Below are 15547 nucleotides of genomic sequence, written 5' to 3'. Positions count from 1 at the left end.
AGATCATTTGAACGGCTAACATATAACTTCCTATTTCATGACATCTCATGTGATGTCACCTAGGTGATGTCACTTGTGATGTCACCTATGTGATGTCACATGTGATGTCGTGCTTGATCGGATCCGCACCGAGACCGAGACTTGACATAAGACGAAGACGACAGATGACTGCACCAACACAAAAAGGGATTATATACTCTTGGGGAACGAAGAAAGAAGACGCTTTTCAGCTGTTGAAACAAAAACTTTGCAGTGCACCAATCTTGTCCTTACCTGAGGATACCAAGATTTTGTGGTGTACTGTGATGCTTCTATTTAGGGTCTCGGTTGTGTGCTGATGCAACGCGAGAAGATGATCGCTTACACTTCTCGACAATTGAAGATTCATGAGAAGAATTACACAACTCATGACTTAGAGTTGGGGGACGTGGTTTTCGCATTAAAAATTTGGAGGCATTACTTGTACGGTACTAAATGCACTATTTATACCGACCACAAGAGCCTTCAGCACATCTTTGATCAGAAGGAGTTGAACATGTGACAGCGTCGCTGGGTGGAACTCTTGAACGATTATGATTGTGCAATCAAGTACCATCCGGGCAAAGCTAACGTGGTAGCTGATGACCTCAGTCGCAAGGAAATGAAACCTAAACGTGTTCGCGCTCTACAGCTCACTATCCACTCTAATTTACCTGACCAGATTCGTTCAGCCCAAACTGAAGCATTGAAGGACGAGAACCTTAAAGCTGAAGAAATGCGAGGCTTGGAGAAACAACTTGTGGAACGGTCTGACGGTATTCCCTATCTTATGGAGTGAATATGGGTCCCTTTGTACGGAAATCTTAGAGAGCTTATGATGGACGAAGCGCACAAGTCACGATATTCTGTTCATCCGGGTTCTGATAAGATGTATCAGGACCTAAAAGTCCTATATTGGTGGCCGAAGATGAAAGCTCACATCGCGACGTACGTGAGTTAATGTTTGACTTGCGCGAAAGTCAAGGTGGAATATCAGAAACCATCTGGTCTGCTTCAGCAACTAAAAATATCCATGTGGAAATGGGAACAGATTGCAATGGACTTTGTCACTAGTTTGCCTAGGACTCAAAACGGGAACGATACCATCTGGGTGATTGTAGACCGTCTGACGAAATCTACGCACTTTCTAGAAATCAAGGAAACTGATAAGTTCTCACAACTTGTTGTTGTTTATCTTAAGGAGGTGGTTTCTAGGCACGGGGTGCCAACCTCTATTATCTCTGATCGAGATCCGCGTTTCATATCCGATTTGTGGCAGGCGATGAACAAATCTTTTGGCTCATGTCTTGACATGAGCACTGCTTACCACCCTCAGACAGATGGTCAAAGCGAACGAACCATCCAGACACCTGAAGACATGCTGCGAGCATGTGTGATCGATTTTGGTAAAAGTTGGGAGAAACACTTGCCTTTGATAGAGTTCTCCTACAACAACAGTTACCATTCTAGTATCCAGGCAGCTCCGTTCGAGGCGTTGTAAGGATGGAAATGCCGATCTCCTCTTTGTTAGGCTGAGGTGGGTGACAGGCAAAGCACTCCAGAACTTGTACTTGAAACTTCAGAGAAGATTGTCCAGATCAGAAATCGTATGGCGACAGTGCACGACCGTCAGAAAAGCTACGCTGATAAGCGTAGGAAACCATTGGAGTTCGTTGTAGGTGATCGTGTCATGCTAAATGTCTTACCCTGGAAGGGTGTGGTGCGCTTTGGGAAATGCGGCAAACTTAATCCACGTTACGTTGGGCCATTCAAAATCCTGGAATGAATTGGTAAAGTGGCGTACAAACTCAAGTTACCTGCTGAATTGGTTAACGTTCATGATGTCTTCCATGTCTTGAATCTAAAGAAGTGTTTGTCCGATGAAACACTTGTGGTACCATCCCAAGAACTGAAAATTGACGACAAGTTGCAGTTTGTCGAAGAACCTATCGAAATTATGGACCGGGAAGTTAAGGTTCGTAAGCACAGTCGAATCCCAATCATGAGAGTTCGTTGGAACTCAAGACGTGGACCAGAGTTCACATGGGAACGCGAGGATCAGATGAAGCTCAAGTATCCTCAGCTATTCAAACCTGCTCAATCTAATCCTGAAGCAACTGGTGAATTTCGGGACGAAATTCCCTTTCAACTTGGGGATGATGTAGCACCTTGGGAAAATCCACAATCATCCTGAACTACCACTCCACTTTTCTATTACTGCTTATCAAATTTCGGGACGAAATTTCTTTCAAGTTGGGGATGATGTGACAACCCGAAATTTGAAGGGCTTTTCCTTGTACTGATTCTTCGTTAATTACGTGTATGTTTTCTATTAAATTGAAATGTTTAATTAAATGAATGATTGTGAGTTTGTTATGTGAATGTCATAAGTATGTACGTGTTAGTTGTGGTCTCACATGATGCACGAGTCGCACACTTAATAGGTAATCGCACAATATGATTGTGCTTTGAGTAACTGGGCCGCACTCTGGTGCTCGAAATCGCACACTCCGCCTTCCCTTTCTAAGTTAATTTGGGCCAACCAAAGCTTATGAAGCCCATAGCAAACCCATACGAAACACATATGCCCACACTTTCTTTGCATGCGATTCCGCTTATCTTTGCACAAGCACACAAGACACAAACCCTAGCATCAATTCTCTCTCTCTCTCTCTCTCTGGTCGACGGCAACACTATTCTGGGTGGAGCTTCCTTCTTTTGTTCATCGCCCCTTGTGCTAGAAATCAGTTAGTATATTCATTATTGGTTTTAACTTACATTCAGGAGTGTGTGTTTGTGTGTTTATGTGCGTCGGTTTGTAGGGATCGAAGCACAAACTAGGGTTTCGATTGTAGATTACTTAGCTTCGGCATACCATTGATAGGATCAAGAATGATTAGGGTGTTGTATTAATGAAGATGGTATTAAATTGGTTATGATGATAACAATTATCAAAGAATCAGAAGTTAACAAGGATGTCTAAAACATGGGCTAGGGTTCGAACATGTGTAGAATTAATGAGCATGATGATACGGCATAAAACGATGAATTTGATTATGTGATTGTGATCATATAACAGTGAACAAGAGTTCTATAGTTTAGAGATGCTTGTGCAAACTGAATGATGAATTTGAATGATAAATGATGCTGACGATCATGCAATGAATTCGTGATAAATGGTAACAATGCTAATGATGGTAATGGAGAGATGGTAAGGAAGTTATAACTGATTAATCGATAATTTTGGTATTGAGTAACTAATCGCACACCTTCAAATCGCACACCTCAGACTGTGCATTACGAATATACCGGGTTTAGTGGGTAAATCATGTCAATCGCACACTTTGGGTCTAGTCGCACAAGCCACTGAATCGCACAATAGAATGGGCCGGAGTGTACAACCTAAGCGAGTCGCACAAGTTTCACTCGTGGGCTGTTAAATAGATTGGGCCGTCCAGTCTTTTTGGGCTGGAGCGCAATGAATCACACACTAGTAGTGGAGCCGCACACTCCGCTGTTGGGCCAACAACATTTGGGCCACATGTTATGGGTGTGGGTTGGGTAAATTAATGGATCACACAAGGTTAAGAGTAGAGTATGGGATTGTTAAGTGATGGATTGTAATGTGTGCTTGCATGATGAGTTGTGTGTGATCCAAAATGTGTACTGTATGAGTTATGTGATGAATATCAAATCTTATAATCTGTTGAAAACGTGAACTGTAGCACACCTGAACCTAATTGTTATTGGTAACCGTAATAGGGCTTGGTTGACCAACTATAAACAAAGTAATACAACATACCAAGCAAACCTAAGGAGAGTTCACTTCTCTTGAGCATGCGTCCCGGTAGGTGGGACAATCAAATGGGTATTCCTAAGGGAATAAGTCTTTTTTGGGTAAAAGCTGGGATGTTTGGATAATACACTCATTTCCTATCACCTTAAGTCCCATCTTCTATCGAATAGTTACCTGAGAGGTAACGGGGTATTAGTTGATAGCGCTATTAGGCTTGGCAACCTCACACCGTACCTGAGAGGACGGGCGTGAACTAATAACCTTAATCATGGTCAATGCTTTGAAAGGGGGCATTGGGGCCGAGCAAACAATCTGACACCATCTTGTATGGTATCGAGTTATTATCAACATTGTTATTAAACTGGACTAAACACTTGGTAACTAAATGTTTTCACAAAACTGTGAACTCACCAGCTTTTTGCTGATACACTTGTTGCAAGCTCGCAGGTCGATAGATTCTTTTGACAAGGAACTTGCTGTCTTGGATTGCTAGAGTAGTCATGGGTCGAGTCTTTTGGAAACACATGACAAAACATTTGGTTTTGAAACGTTGAACGATGATTTATCTTATGCTTCCGCTGAACATGTTAAACTTGATTTATGTTTGAGAATGTTTAGCTTAATAAATGGGAATTTTATTTAATATCTTGTTATTGGTTCAATGTGATTGGTGGTTGGATCCTAGTACGTCACACGCCTAGCGGGGTTTCCGCATGTGGTATTTTGGGGGTGTGACAATATATTTGTGTTCATATATATACATATTAAGATTTTCGTGATTTGAATGATTTTATTGGTGATCCTTTTTATGTTATATCCATTATCGTACCCGTTTATAAGCAATACATCTAAGATTTGCGCTTCGTAATATATTTGCATAAACATGAACATATTATCGTATATCGTTATACACGTATTACATCAACTTATATATATTTATCATTTATAAAGTATTAAAACACCAAATAACTCATTAAGTTAACCTAGGCATTATCTTCTTGCTTAACACACAATTTACACACATAACGTGACTTTTAACATAGTTTACCATTTTCATCACACAAACGCATAAACATATTATTTATTCCTATAGTGCGGATGAAGCTTCATACTTTGAAATTCAAAAGAACGACTCACGCGAATAATGTCCTTCAGGAGTGGAGGCTTCCGCGAGGTCTCCTGATGGATGAAGATGATGGAGGCTAATGTTGCGGCTTTGTTTAGTCTTTGTGTCCGTCTTTTGTTGATTGTCTAGTGACTTGTTTTGTCGGTTTGCGTATTTATGCGCTAGTTTGCTTGAGTATGGGTTGTCATACTCGAGAACTGTGGAGTACTTCTGCTCCTCACTTGTTTTTTGTTGATTGAGTGATATAAAATTTACCGGGGTAAACCCTTTACCCAAAATAAAATGTATACACTTAACATATCACATTGCTCATATTCATATTCACATATCACTTTTTCAAACATAAAGTTCAACCCATGAATAACCTATTTTCGCGTACATCGAAATATGCGTATTTTAACGTTTTCGGAAACGTTTTCGGGCGTCTGAAGTCACGTATGACTAACCAAACACAAAAGATACTTAATATAAGTTAAAATACTTATATTTATTATAAAAATATCAGTTTACAACCTGATTTAAAACAGTTTCTCAAAAATCACTTTAAAAGCCGATTTTTACCTTTTTTAACGCATAGGCTTGTACCGAATTTTGCCGTAACCATCCCAAATCGTCACGACTTGATATTTTAACACAACACATGTTATTTACTGATTAAAATGTTGGTTATACTCATGATAGTGCAGGTCTCATGTAAGACACATAAATCATGCAATTTTACCTATTTTACTACTTTTTAAGCTATATGTACAACATGTAAGTCTAATAACCCAATGTCATAAGTTTTATACTATCAAAACACATCACAGAACATCATTTTTGCAAGCTTATATTCTGATTTTTATATATTTTTATCATACCATAACAATTTCAACATCTTATGATCATGTAGCTATCATGCATGCTTATATAGTACAATGCATATTTATCATATCATCATACAAGAACTTTAAATACACTCAACATTCTTTTAATCCACGTAATCCAAGACTTCATCATCAAATCATCATGTAATCATCTTGACTTAAATGCAAACAACATTATTTCATTTATGAACTAACTAACAAAAAGAACCCACATGTACACATACATAAATACATATATATATATATATATATATATATATATATATATATTTATATATACACACACACACATACATACGGCAGACATATACATACATATAAACTTCCAAGATTTCACTTTTCTTATATTCACTTCAAATCAAAGACTTTTATATGACACCTTTTATAAAAACCTTTTGATCATGCATCCAATCACTTTCCATAAATCACATCATACAATAATCATCATTTTAACAAAAATCAAAACACAAATCTAACATATATATACACACACCTACGGCTATGTGTACACACATATGCTTCCATTTTATTTTGTTTAAAAACCCATTTGTTATTAGTTTCAAGTTTGTGAATAATTCCAAAATCAAGAGAAACCTTGCACTATCATCATCATCACCAAAGATCAAGAACATGATTTTAGAAATAAATATATACCTTCAGAATTTTGGTGGGTTTTTGACAAAGTTTGATGATATGGAGCTTGCACATTCTTGGAATCACCTTGAAATCACTCTTGATTCTCAAAACATCTTGAAACTAGCTTGAAATGGCTTTAATCTTCAAAGAAAGTGTTTGAAATTTGAAAAGAAATGTGTGTGGGCGTGTGTTCGGCCGAGAGTTTGAATGGAGAAAGAAGAATGAAATGTTTGATCTTGGGAATTTGTTTTATGTTAAGTGTAAGAATTTTGTAATCATTAGGTTTCTAATAAGATCAACACATGGCAACATAAAAGAATTGGTGGAGACACATGGTGCCGCCACCTTACTCTCACACACATATTTTCTCTTTCTTAAACCTATACATACACATATTCATGCAAAAACAGGTATTTAACTCACTATGGGGTATTTTATTTTCGCGTTTTAATTGTGTTTTAAGGCGTTTAAAATTATTTTTATCGTTCTATAAAAATTAACTCGCCATAATATTGCTGAACAATATTTTGTTTGCCTAGACTGGCTGTGTTGTCTGTATCTTGTAGTATACGCGCGATATTACGTAGTACGCGCTTAAATTCGCAAAATAAAGATTTTAAGTGTTTTAATTATTTTTTCTTCACGAATATGATTAAAAATAGGATTTTATTCAAAACGGAATATTTTTAGGATTTTAACATTATCCGGGCGGTCACCGACGTTCGTTTCGCATTTTGTTCGTTACGCAATAAGCGTTTATCTTATTATTGCCAACAAAATTTTCAACTAAGTTTGGATTTACCAATACTTCAAATACCTTACATTAACGTCATATTTAATAATTTGTGCCTTCATTTATTCATAACACGTGTCACACTAGTACAGTACAAGCTTAAAATAACTGGGTGTCACAATAACCAAGTCACACCGTTGTAAAGCCTCAACAAACTTCTGATCAAAATTATAAACAAACAGAAGCCCCTAACACATATAAAATCTCTGATGAAGGCATCCTCATCTTCATTGATAACAAAGCCATCATTTTTAGCAAAGAATAAAAGACGAACAACTCACCAAAAATAAAAGAATCACAAATCAACAAACCAGACAATCTCATATCAGGGCAAAGCCCTATCATCAATCCCAAAAAATTAAACAACAACTTCGATTAGTCGGACAGTTTAGCCCAGAAAAGACGCATGCAAAACCACAAAACTTCAACCAAAACAACTAACATAACGAACAACCATCAATAACAATCGGTCGAAATGTTAAAACCCTAACGATAAAAGGTTTCAACGAACAAATTTTACCTCTAAAAGATAAAGAGGTGAACATAGAAGACGAAGACAACAGTCCATAAAGTCGTCGGAGTTTTATCGCGACGTATGAGTCAGATATGCGGAGGAGGCAATGGGGGGAGTAGGTGGCAAAGCAAACGACAGGGTGCAAATTAGTACCCCAAACAACAACAACCAAACCAATATATACTATAACACAAATAACCCAAGTTACAACCAAATGTTGCACCGAAAAGAACAAAACTAATGCACATATATAGAAGTTACAAATTGATTGTATTACAATACAATATGGTAGAAGCTTGTTGCATTTCTTAAACACCTCTTTTATAAAGTAGTGGAAATTTCGATGTATCTACAATGTATTAAATTTAACATATAATAGTTGTCTCATGTAAATTAAAAGGATATAAAAATGTATTTTACATCGATCAAAACCATAAAAATGAATATCAGTATATCTCGATGTTATTCGATTCGTATTAGTTTAGTTCGATATGATAGCGGTACTGGTACTCAATATAATTTACAATACCAAAAAGTATTATTTTTAATACAACTTCGTTTTCTATAAATTTTTGTGGGCAAGATCTAACTCAAAATGAATTGCATGTTTAGGAGTAGAAGGTTTTAGTTGGGAAATATGACGTGAATATTTAGATTTCATACGCTTTCGTATTTCATGACTGAGAAGATTAATTTATGCTCTTCAAAATCATATACGTGTAGCTCTTAGTAGGTTGAACTGTTCAACCAAATCACTTAAAACAATGCAAATTTAGTGTTGCTAATGCAACCAAACCCGGTTCGAAAACAATAGTTAAAAACAAACCAAATAAATATAATTACAAAAATTTATAAAACATCTGAAAACATAATAGTTACATCATTCATAAAGTTAAAAAACCTTCAAAAATCACAGCAAAAAGATTTCGGTTAGCGTCATATTTATGAGTTAACCTATGATCATACATGTAATTATCAACATGTTGGTCCAGAATTTAATCTGTGATTTTGGTTTTTAACACTCTTGATGCAGATTGAAAGCCACTGCTCTAGCCCAAAACTTGATTTGTGCCTTCATGTCTTCTGATGAACCCTTATCAACCCATCCTCTTGGGATTGTTGGTGCACCACCATTGTTCTTCCCTATCTTCATGGGATGTTTACTTCTATTTCTCTCTTTCATGCTTTCAACTTTCCTCATGTCAGTAATCTTTTCTTGATTTGTTTCGATTTTTTGTGACAAGTATCGATGTAAACTCGAGCTTCCTGTCATAACCTGAAAAAGAAATCATTGTGATTATGAATCAATTTGTCATAAGATGTTATGATTTGCATGAGACTGTTCTTTTATCAATATTGGATTCATATTTTTCATACTCGCATGAATATTATAAAAAACTTTCAAAAGGTTGGTCATTTTATAAGATTGATGACAAATTGGATTATTGTTCTTTTGTTTTTAATTATGAGTTAGTCGTTGTCCTAGAGAATGACTTCGAGTAGGAATTGAAGTTACTATACGAGATAGCTACTTAACCTTGATAGTTGGAATATCACCAACTAGCAAGGTGAATTCGCTATCTAAGATAGCGACTTCAACTGCTGCAAGTCAAAAATCTGGAACTTTGATAGATATCTTTAAAACATAGAAGCCGTTATCTTAGATGCCGACTAACCCATTATTGAAAACAAAAAATAACCCCAGATGCCATCTAGCCTCTTGAAAATAAACCATATAACTTTTTTTTTTGTAGCAATACAACAATATTGATGGATAGTATTTCAAGATAATATGTACCTTAATGCTTTGTTGAGGAGTAGACATATGAGAAGAATTGAGAGATGCTTGCCTAATCAACCTCCCCATCTTGAACTCGCTCTCTTCATCTTCAATATCATATTCTTCATCGTTTCCGATTATTAAAGTTGGCACAGACCCTCTCCCGATGAAATCATAACTCGGGTTTTGTTCTTGTGAATAAAAGCTCGAGCCTTTTTCTGCATTAGAAGAATCTTTGATCAAGATTTCTTGATTTTCACCCAAACATCTGGACATAGGTTTTGTTTTATTGGTGTATATCAGAGTTTGTTCCATGAGATAGGGTTGTTGCTTTCACTTTCTTGGTTGTATTATAAGGTTTGTCAGCAAGTGTGTTACAATTGATCAAACTTATAAGCCAGCATATATGCATATATGAGATCTTGAAAACTTGTTGTGAAAGCTGTCAACGTAGATAATTGTGATTGGAGGAATCATGTGGGCCATGTTAGCTTGGAATTGTTGCAAAATTAAATGTACAAATAGTATGTGGTGTCAAATGTTTTTGTGAAAATTAATATTATGTGTATATGTTATAAGAATCTTAAATTGAGGTGGCAAAGTGGATTGGTTGGTGAGGTTAGAGAGGGAATAAAGGGATTAGGTGTTGCCAGCAAACGACCCATGTGCTTGATTCTTCGTTTATGGACAATAATCCTACCATGCTCAACATGCAAAATTATACAAAAACATGGAATAAAAATGTCGGGTAAGGTTGATGAGAAAAACTCTCATTCGTGTAAAACCTAAAAAGTTTCATATTACATATACGTGTGGTATAACTTAAACATTTAAATTAGGGGCCAAAAATATTAAAAATTTAAATTAAAGTATTTATACATAGAAAAATTAAATAGAGATAGTATTTCTCTTATATATTTCTTTTATAATATTTCTCTTATACATATATGTAGTAAGTATGCTACATATATGTAGTATGGAGTTTCTTATAAAACGTGAGTTTTCTCTTGATATCCTTAAGTCAAAATAATAGCATAAATATGTTACGATTATGTAACTATACACAAATAAACTGCTATACGTGTCTTTTGACATATTTATTATTATATCATTTGACATATTCATATGACATGTGAGGTTTTGACGGAAAGATTAGGTGTAGTTAGTTTATCAGATAGATAAAAAAAAAGTAGATTGAGATGGTTTGAATATGTGAAGAGGATGTTGACGACGACGCAGTGGAAACCCTCAGAAGATTAGTACAGTAGGCCTAAATTGACTTGTGATGAGCGAATTAGACAATATTTACGATAGTTGCGCATTTTTAGGACATGATACAGAATAGAAGTTCGTAGAGATGTAGGATTAAGGTTAACTACTTTTAGGGGTAGCTAGGGTATGGATGGGTTTGAGATTTACTTTAGGGGCTTAGATTGAGTTAATTGCCAAAATTGTCCCTGAGATTTGGGCACGTTTGCCATTTTCGTACAAAATGACACTTTTGTACCAAATTGCCCCTAACGTTTGTAACTTTTTGCCATTTTCATCCAAACCACTAACTTAGTTTATTTTTTCTGTTAAGTTGAGGATATTTGGATGAAACTGTCAAATATAAAACCACAAGGATGATTTTGGCAATTTACTCAAACCCTTTTTAATTTCTTTTATTTAATTATTTTTGTTACATATTTAATAAAAAAAGAATATACATGCAGTTTTTAGAAAAAAAATAATAGTTCTGTCACATAATTTTTATAAATTTTCATCCAAATCACTAACTCGGATTATTTTATCTATTAAGGTGAAGGATGTTTTAAATTTTATAAATTAAGACAGAAATTAATTTACAACTTCTTATATAAATCAGTTTTATAAAGAGAAAATGTCATTAGTGTACAACACATAACAATCAATTACAACTTTTAGTATTTATCAGTTGTAAATAGAAAAGAAAATTGTAAAACGTTACATATTTTTTAAATGTGTTGAGCAACTAGGAAATATGTTGGTAGAAATAAAATATTTATTTAATTAAGATTATGAGGGTAACTAACTAATACTTATTCTGAGTGACTTGAGTAAAAAAACTTTTGGTTCATAGCATTATAATTACAATTTGGTGGGTAATTTTAAGATTTGGTAACGATACGTTGTTTGATCGGGGGGGGGGGGGGGCACTGGCTTCTGTTTTTCCTTAGGAGCGTATTTAAAAGAGTAGAAGATGAATTACAAACTTTGTACATATGATAAGATTTTTTTATTTTGACCTTTTTCAATAAGGTCACCAGCATTTTAGTTTTATAAAATTTAGAGGTTTAAGTAGATTTTATTTTTATAAAACTGATCTATATAAAAAATTAGAAATTAATCATCATTTTAACAAAAATCAAAACACAAATCTAACATATATATACACACACCTACGGCTATGTGTACACACATATGCTTCCATTTTATTTTGTTTAAAAACCCATTTGTTATTAGTTTCAAGTTTCTGAATAATTCCAAGATCAAGAGAAACCTTGCGCTATCTTCATCATCACCAAAGATCAAGAACATGAATTTATACCTTGAGGATTTTGGTGGGTTTTTGACAAAGTTTCATGATATGGAGCAAGTTTCATGATATGGAGCTTGCACCTTCTTGGAATCACCTTGAAATCACTCTTGATTCTTCAAAACATCATGAAACTAGCTTGAAATGGCTTTAATCTTCAAAGAAAGTGTTTGAAATTTGAAAAGAATGGTGTGTGGGTGTGTGTTCGGCCGAGAGTTTGAAAGGAGAAAGAAGAAAATGAAATGTTTGATCTTGGGAATTTGTTTTATGTTGAGTGTAAGAATTTTGTAATCATTAGGTTTCTCATAAGATCAACACATGGCAACAAAAAAGAATTGGTGGAGACACATGGTGCCGACACCTTACTCTCACACACATATTTTCTCTTTCTTAAACCTATACATACACATATTCATGCAAAAACAGGTATTTAACTCACTATCGGGTATTGTATTTTTGCGTTTTAAGGCGTTTAAAATTAACCTTATCGTTCTATAAAAATTAACTCGCCATAATATTGCTGAACAATATTTTGTTTGCCTAGACTGGCTTTGCAGTATACGCGCGATATTGCGCGGTATGCGCTTAAATTCGCAAAATAAGGATTTTAAGTGTTTTAATTATTTTTTCTTCACGAATATGATTAAAAATAGGATTTTATTCATAATGGAATATTTTTAGGATTTTAACATTATCCGAGCGGTCACCGACGTTCGTTTCGCATCTTGTTCGTTACGCGATAAGCGTTTATCTTATTATTGCCAACAGAATTTTCAACTAAGTTTGGATTTACCAATACTTCAAATACCTTACATTAATGTCATATTTAATAATTTGTGCCTTCATTTATTCATAACACGTGATACACTAGTATAGTCCAAGCTTTAAATAGTCGGGTGTCACAATAATCAAGTGACACCGTTGTAAAGCCTCAACAAACTTCTGATCAGAATTATAAACAAACAGAAGCCCCTAACACATATAAAATCTCCGATGGAGGCATCCTCATCTTCATTGATAACGAAGCCATCATTTTTAGCAATGACTAAAAGACAAACAACTCACCAAAAATAAAAGAATCACAAATCAACAAACGAGACAATCTCATATCAGGGCAAAGCCCTATCATCAATCCCAAAAAATTAAACAAAAACTTTGATTAGTCGGACGGTTTTAACCCAAAAAAGACGCATGCAAAACCACAAAACTTGAACCAAAACAACTAACGTAACGAACAACCGTCAATAACAGTCGGTCGAAATGTTAAAACCCTAACGACAAAGGGTTTCAACGAACAAATTTTACCTCTAAAAGATAAAGAGGTGAACATAGAAGACGAAGACAACAGTCCGTAAAGTCGTCAGAGTTTTATCGCGACGTAGGAGTCAGATATGCGGAGGAGGCAGTGGGGGGAGTAGGTGGCAAAGCAAACGGTGGGGTGCAAATTAGTACCCCAGACAACAACCAAACCAATATCTACTATAGCACAAATAACCCAAGTTACAACCAAATGTTGCACCGAAAAGAACAAATGCATAAGTCACAACCAACTAATGCACATATATACAAGTTACAAATTGATAGTATTACAATACAATACCGTAGAAGCTTGTTGCATTTCTTAAACACCTTTTTTATAAAGTAGTGGAAATTTCTATGTATCTACAATGTATTAAATTTGACATATAAAAGTTGTCTCATGTAAATTAAAAGGATATAAAAACGTATTTTACATCGATCGAAACCATAAAAATGAATATCAATATCGATGTTGTTCGGTCCGTATTAGTTTTGTCCGATATGATAGCGATAGTACTAGGGCTGGCAATAGATATCTGTATAAGACACGATTAAACCTGTTTACTGAAAAAGTACAGATAGATAAAAAAGAGTAGATTGAGATGGTTTGAATATGTGAAGAGGATGTTGACGACGACGCAGTGGAAACCCTCAGAAGAGTAGTACAGTAGGCCTAAATTGACTTATGATGAGCGAATTAGACAATATTTACGATAGTTGCGCATTTTTAGGACATGATACAGAATAGAAGTTCATAGAGATGTAGGATTAAGGTTAACTACTTTTAGGGGTAGCTAGGGTATGGATGGGTTTGAGATTTACTTTAGGGGCTTAGATTGAGTTAATTGCCAAAATTGTCCTTGAGATTTGGGCACGTTTGCCATTTTCGTACAAAATGACACTTTTGTACCAAATTGCCCTCAACGTTTGTAACTTTTTGCCATTTTCATCCAAACCACTAACTTAGTTTATTTTTTCTGTTAAGTTGAGAATATTTGGATGAAACTCGCAAATATAAAACCACAAGGACGATTTTGGCAATTTACTCAAACCCTTTTTAATTTCTTTTATTTAATTATTTTTGTTACATATTTAATAAAAAAGAATATACATGCAGTTTTTAGAAAAAAAATAATTGTTCTGTCACATAATTTTTATAAATTTTCATCCAAATCACTAACTCGGATTATTTTTTCTATTAAGGTGAAGGATGTTTTGAATTTTATAAATTAAGACAGAAATTAATTTACAGCTACTTATATAAATCAGTTTTATAAAGAGAAAATGTCATTGGTGTACAACACATAACAATCAATTACAACTTTTAGTATTTATCAGTTGTAAATAGAAAAAAAAATTGTAAAACGTTACATATTTTTTAAATGTGTTGAGCAACTAGGAAATATGTTGGTAGAAATAAAATATTTATTTAATTAAGATTATGAGGGTAACTAACTAATACTTATTCTGAGTGACTTGATAAAGAAACTTTTGGTTCATAGCATTATAATTACAATTTGGTGGGTAATTTTAAGGTTTGGTAACGATACGTTGTTTGATTGAGGGGGGGGGCACTGGCTTCTGTTTTTCCTTAGGAGCGAATTTAAAAGAGTAGAAGATGAATTACAAACTTTGTACATATGATAAGATTTTTTTATTTGACCTTTTTCAATAAGGTCACCAACATTTTAGTTTTATAAAATTTAGAGGTTTAAGTAGATTTTATTTTTATAAAACTGATCTATATAAAAAATTAGAAATTAATTTCTGTCTTAGTTTATAAACATCCTTCGCCTTAATGGAAAAATTAACTTAGTTAGTGGTTGGATGAAAATTTATAAAAATTATGTGACAAAGCTATTATTTTTTTCATATAAAAATTGCATGTATATTCATTTTTATTATATAAGTAACAAAATTAATTAAATAAAAGAAATTTAAAAGAGTTTGAGTAAATTGCCAAAATCGTCCCTGTGGTTTTATATTTGCCAGTTTCATCGGAATATCCTCAACTTAACAGAAAAAATAAACTAAGTTAGTGGTTTGGATGAAAATGGCAAAAAGTTACAAACGTTGGGGCAATTTTGTACAAAAGTGTCATTTTGGACGAAAATGACAAACCTGCCCAAACCTCAGGGACGATTTAGGCAATTAACTCGGCT

At 34.5% G+C, this 15547-nt stretch overlaps 1 protein-coding gene across 1 annotated transcript; it reads right to left on the bottom strand.

The window, feature by feature from the left end:
- Window positions 1–8553: 8553 nt before the first annotated feature.
- LOC110897625 lies at window positions 8554–9922 on the bottom strand. Its single transcript, XM_022144385.2, has 2 exons — window positions 9548–9922; window positions 8554–9025 (listed from the first exon to the last, which is right to left on the bottom strand). The coding sequence occupies exons 1-2, from the start codon at window positions 9842–9844 to the stop codon at window positions 8765–8767; spliced, it is 558 nt and encodes a 185-aa protein (XP_022000077.1). The 5' UTR covers window positions 9845–9922; the 3' UTR covers window positions 8554–8764.
- Between the last annotated feature and the right edge of the window lie 5625 nt (window positions 9923–15547).

The sequence above is a fragment of the Helianthus annuus genome, chromosome 13, assembly GCF_002127325.2.
Source record: "Helianthus annuus cultivar XRQ/B chromosome 13, HanXRQr2.0-SUNRISE, whole genome shotgun sequence".
Classification (NCBI taxonomy): Eukaryota; Viridiplantae; Streptophyta; class Magnoliopsida; order Asterales; family Asteraceae; genus Helianthus; species Helianthus annuus.
This window is presented reverse-complemented; position numbering and strand designations above follow the sequence as displayed.

Coding starts and splice junctions, on each gene's coding strand:
- LOC110897625 (XM_022144385.2), bottom strand. CDS start 9,844: ATGGAACAAACTCTGATATACACCAATAAAACAAAACCTATGTCCAGA. Junction 9,026..9,547: donor CTCCTCAACAAAGCATTAAG/GTACATATTATC, acceptor TTTCTTTTTCAG/GTTATGACAGGAAGCTCGAG.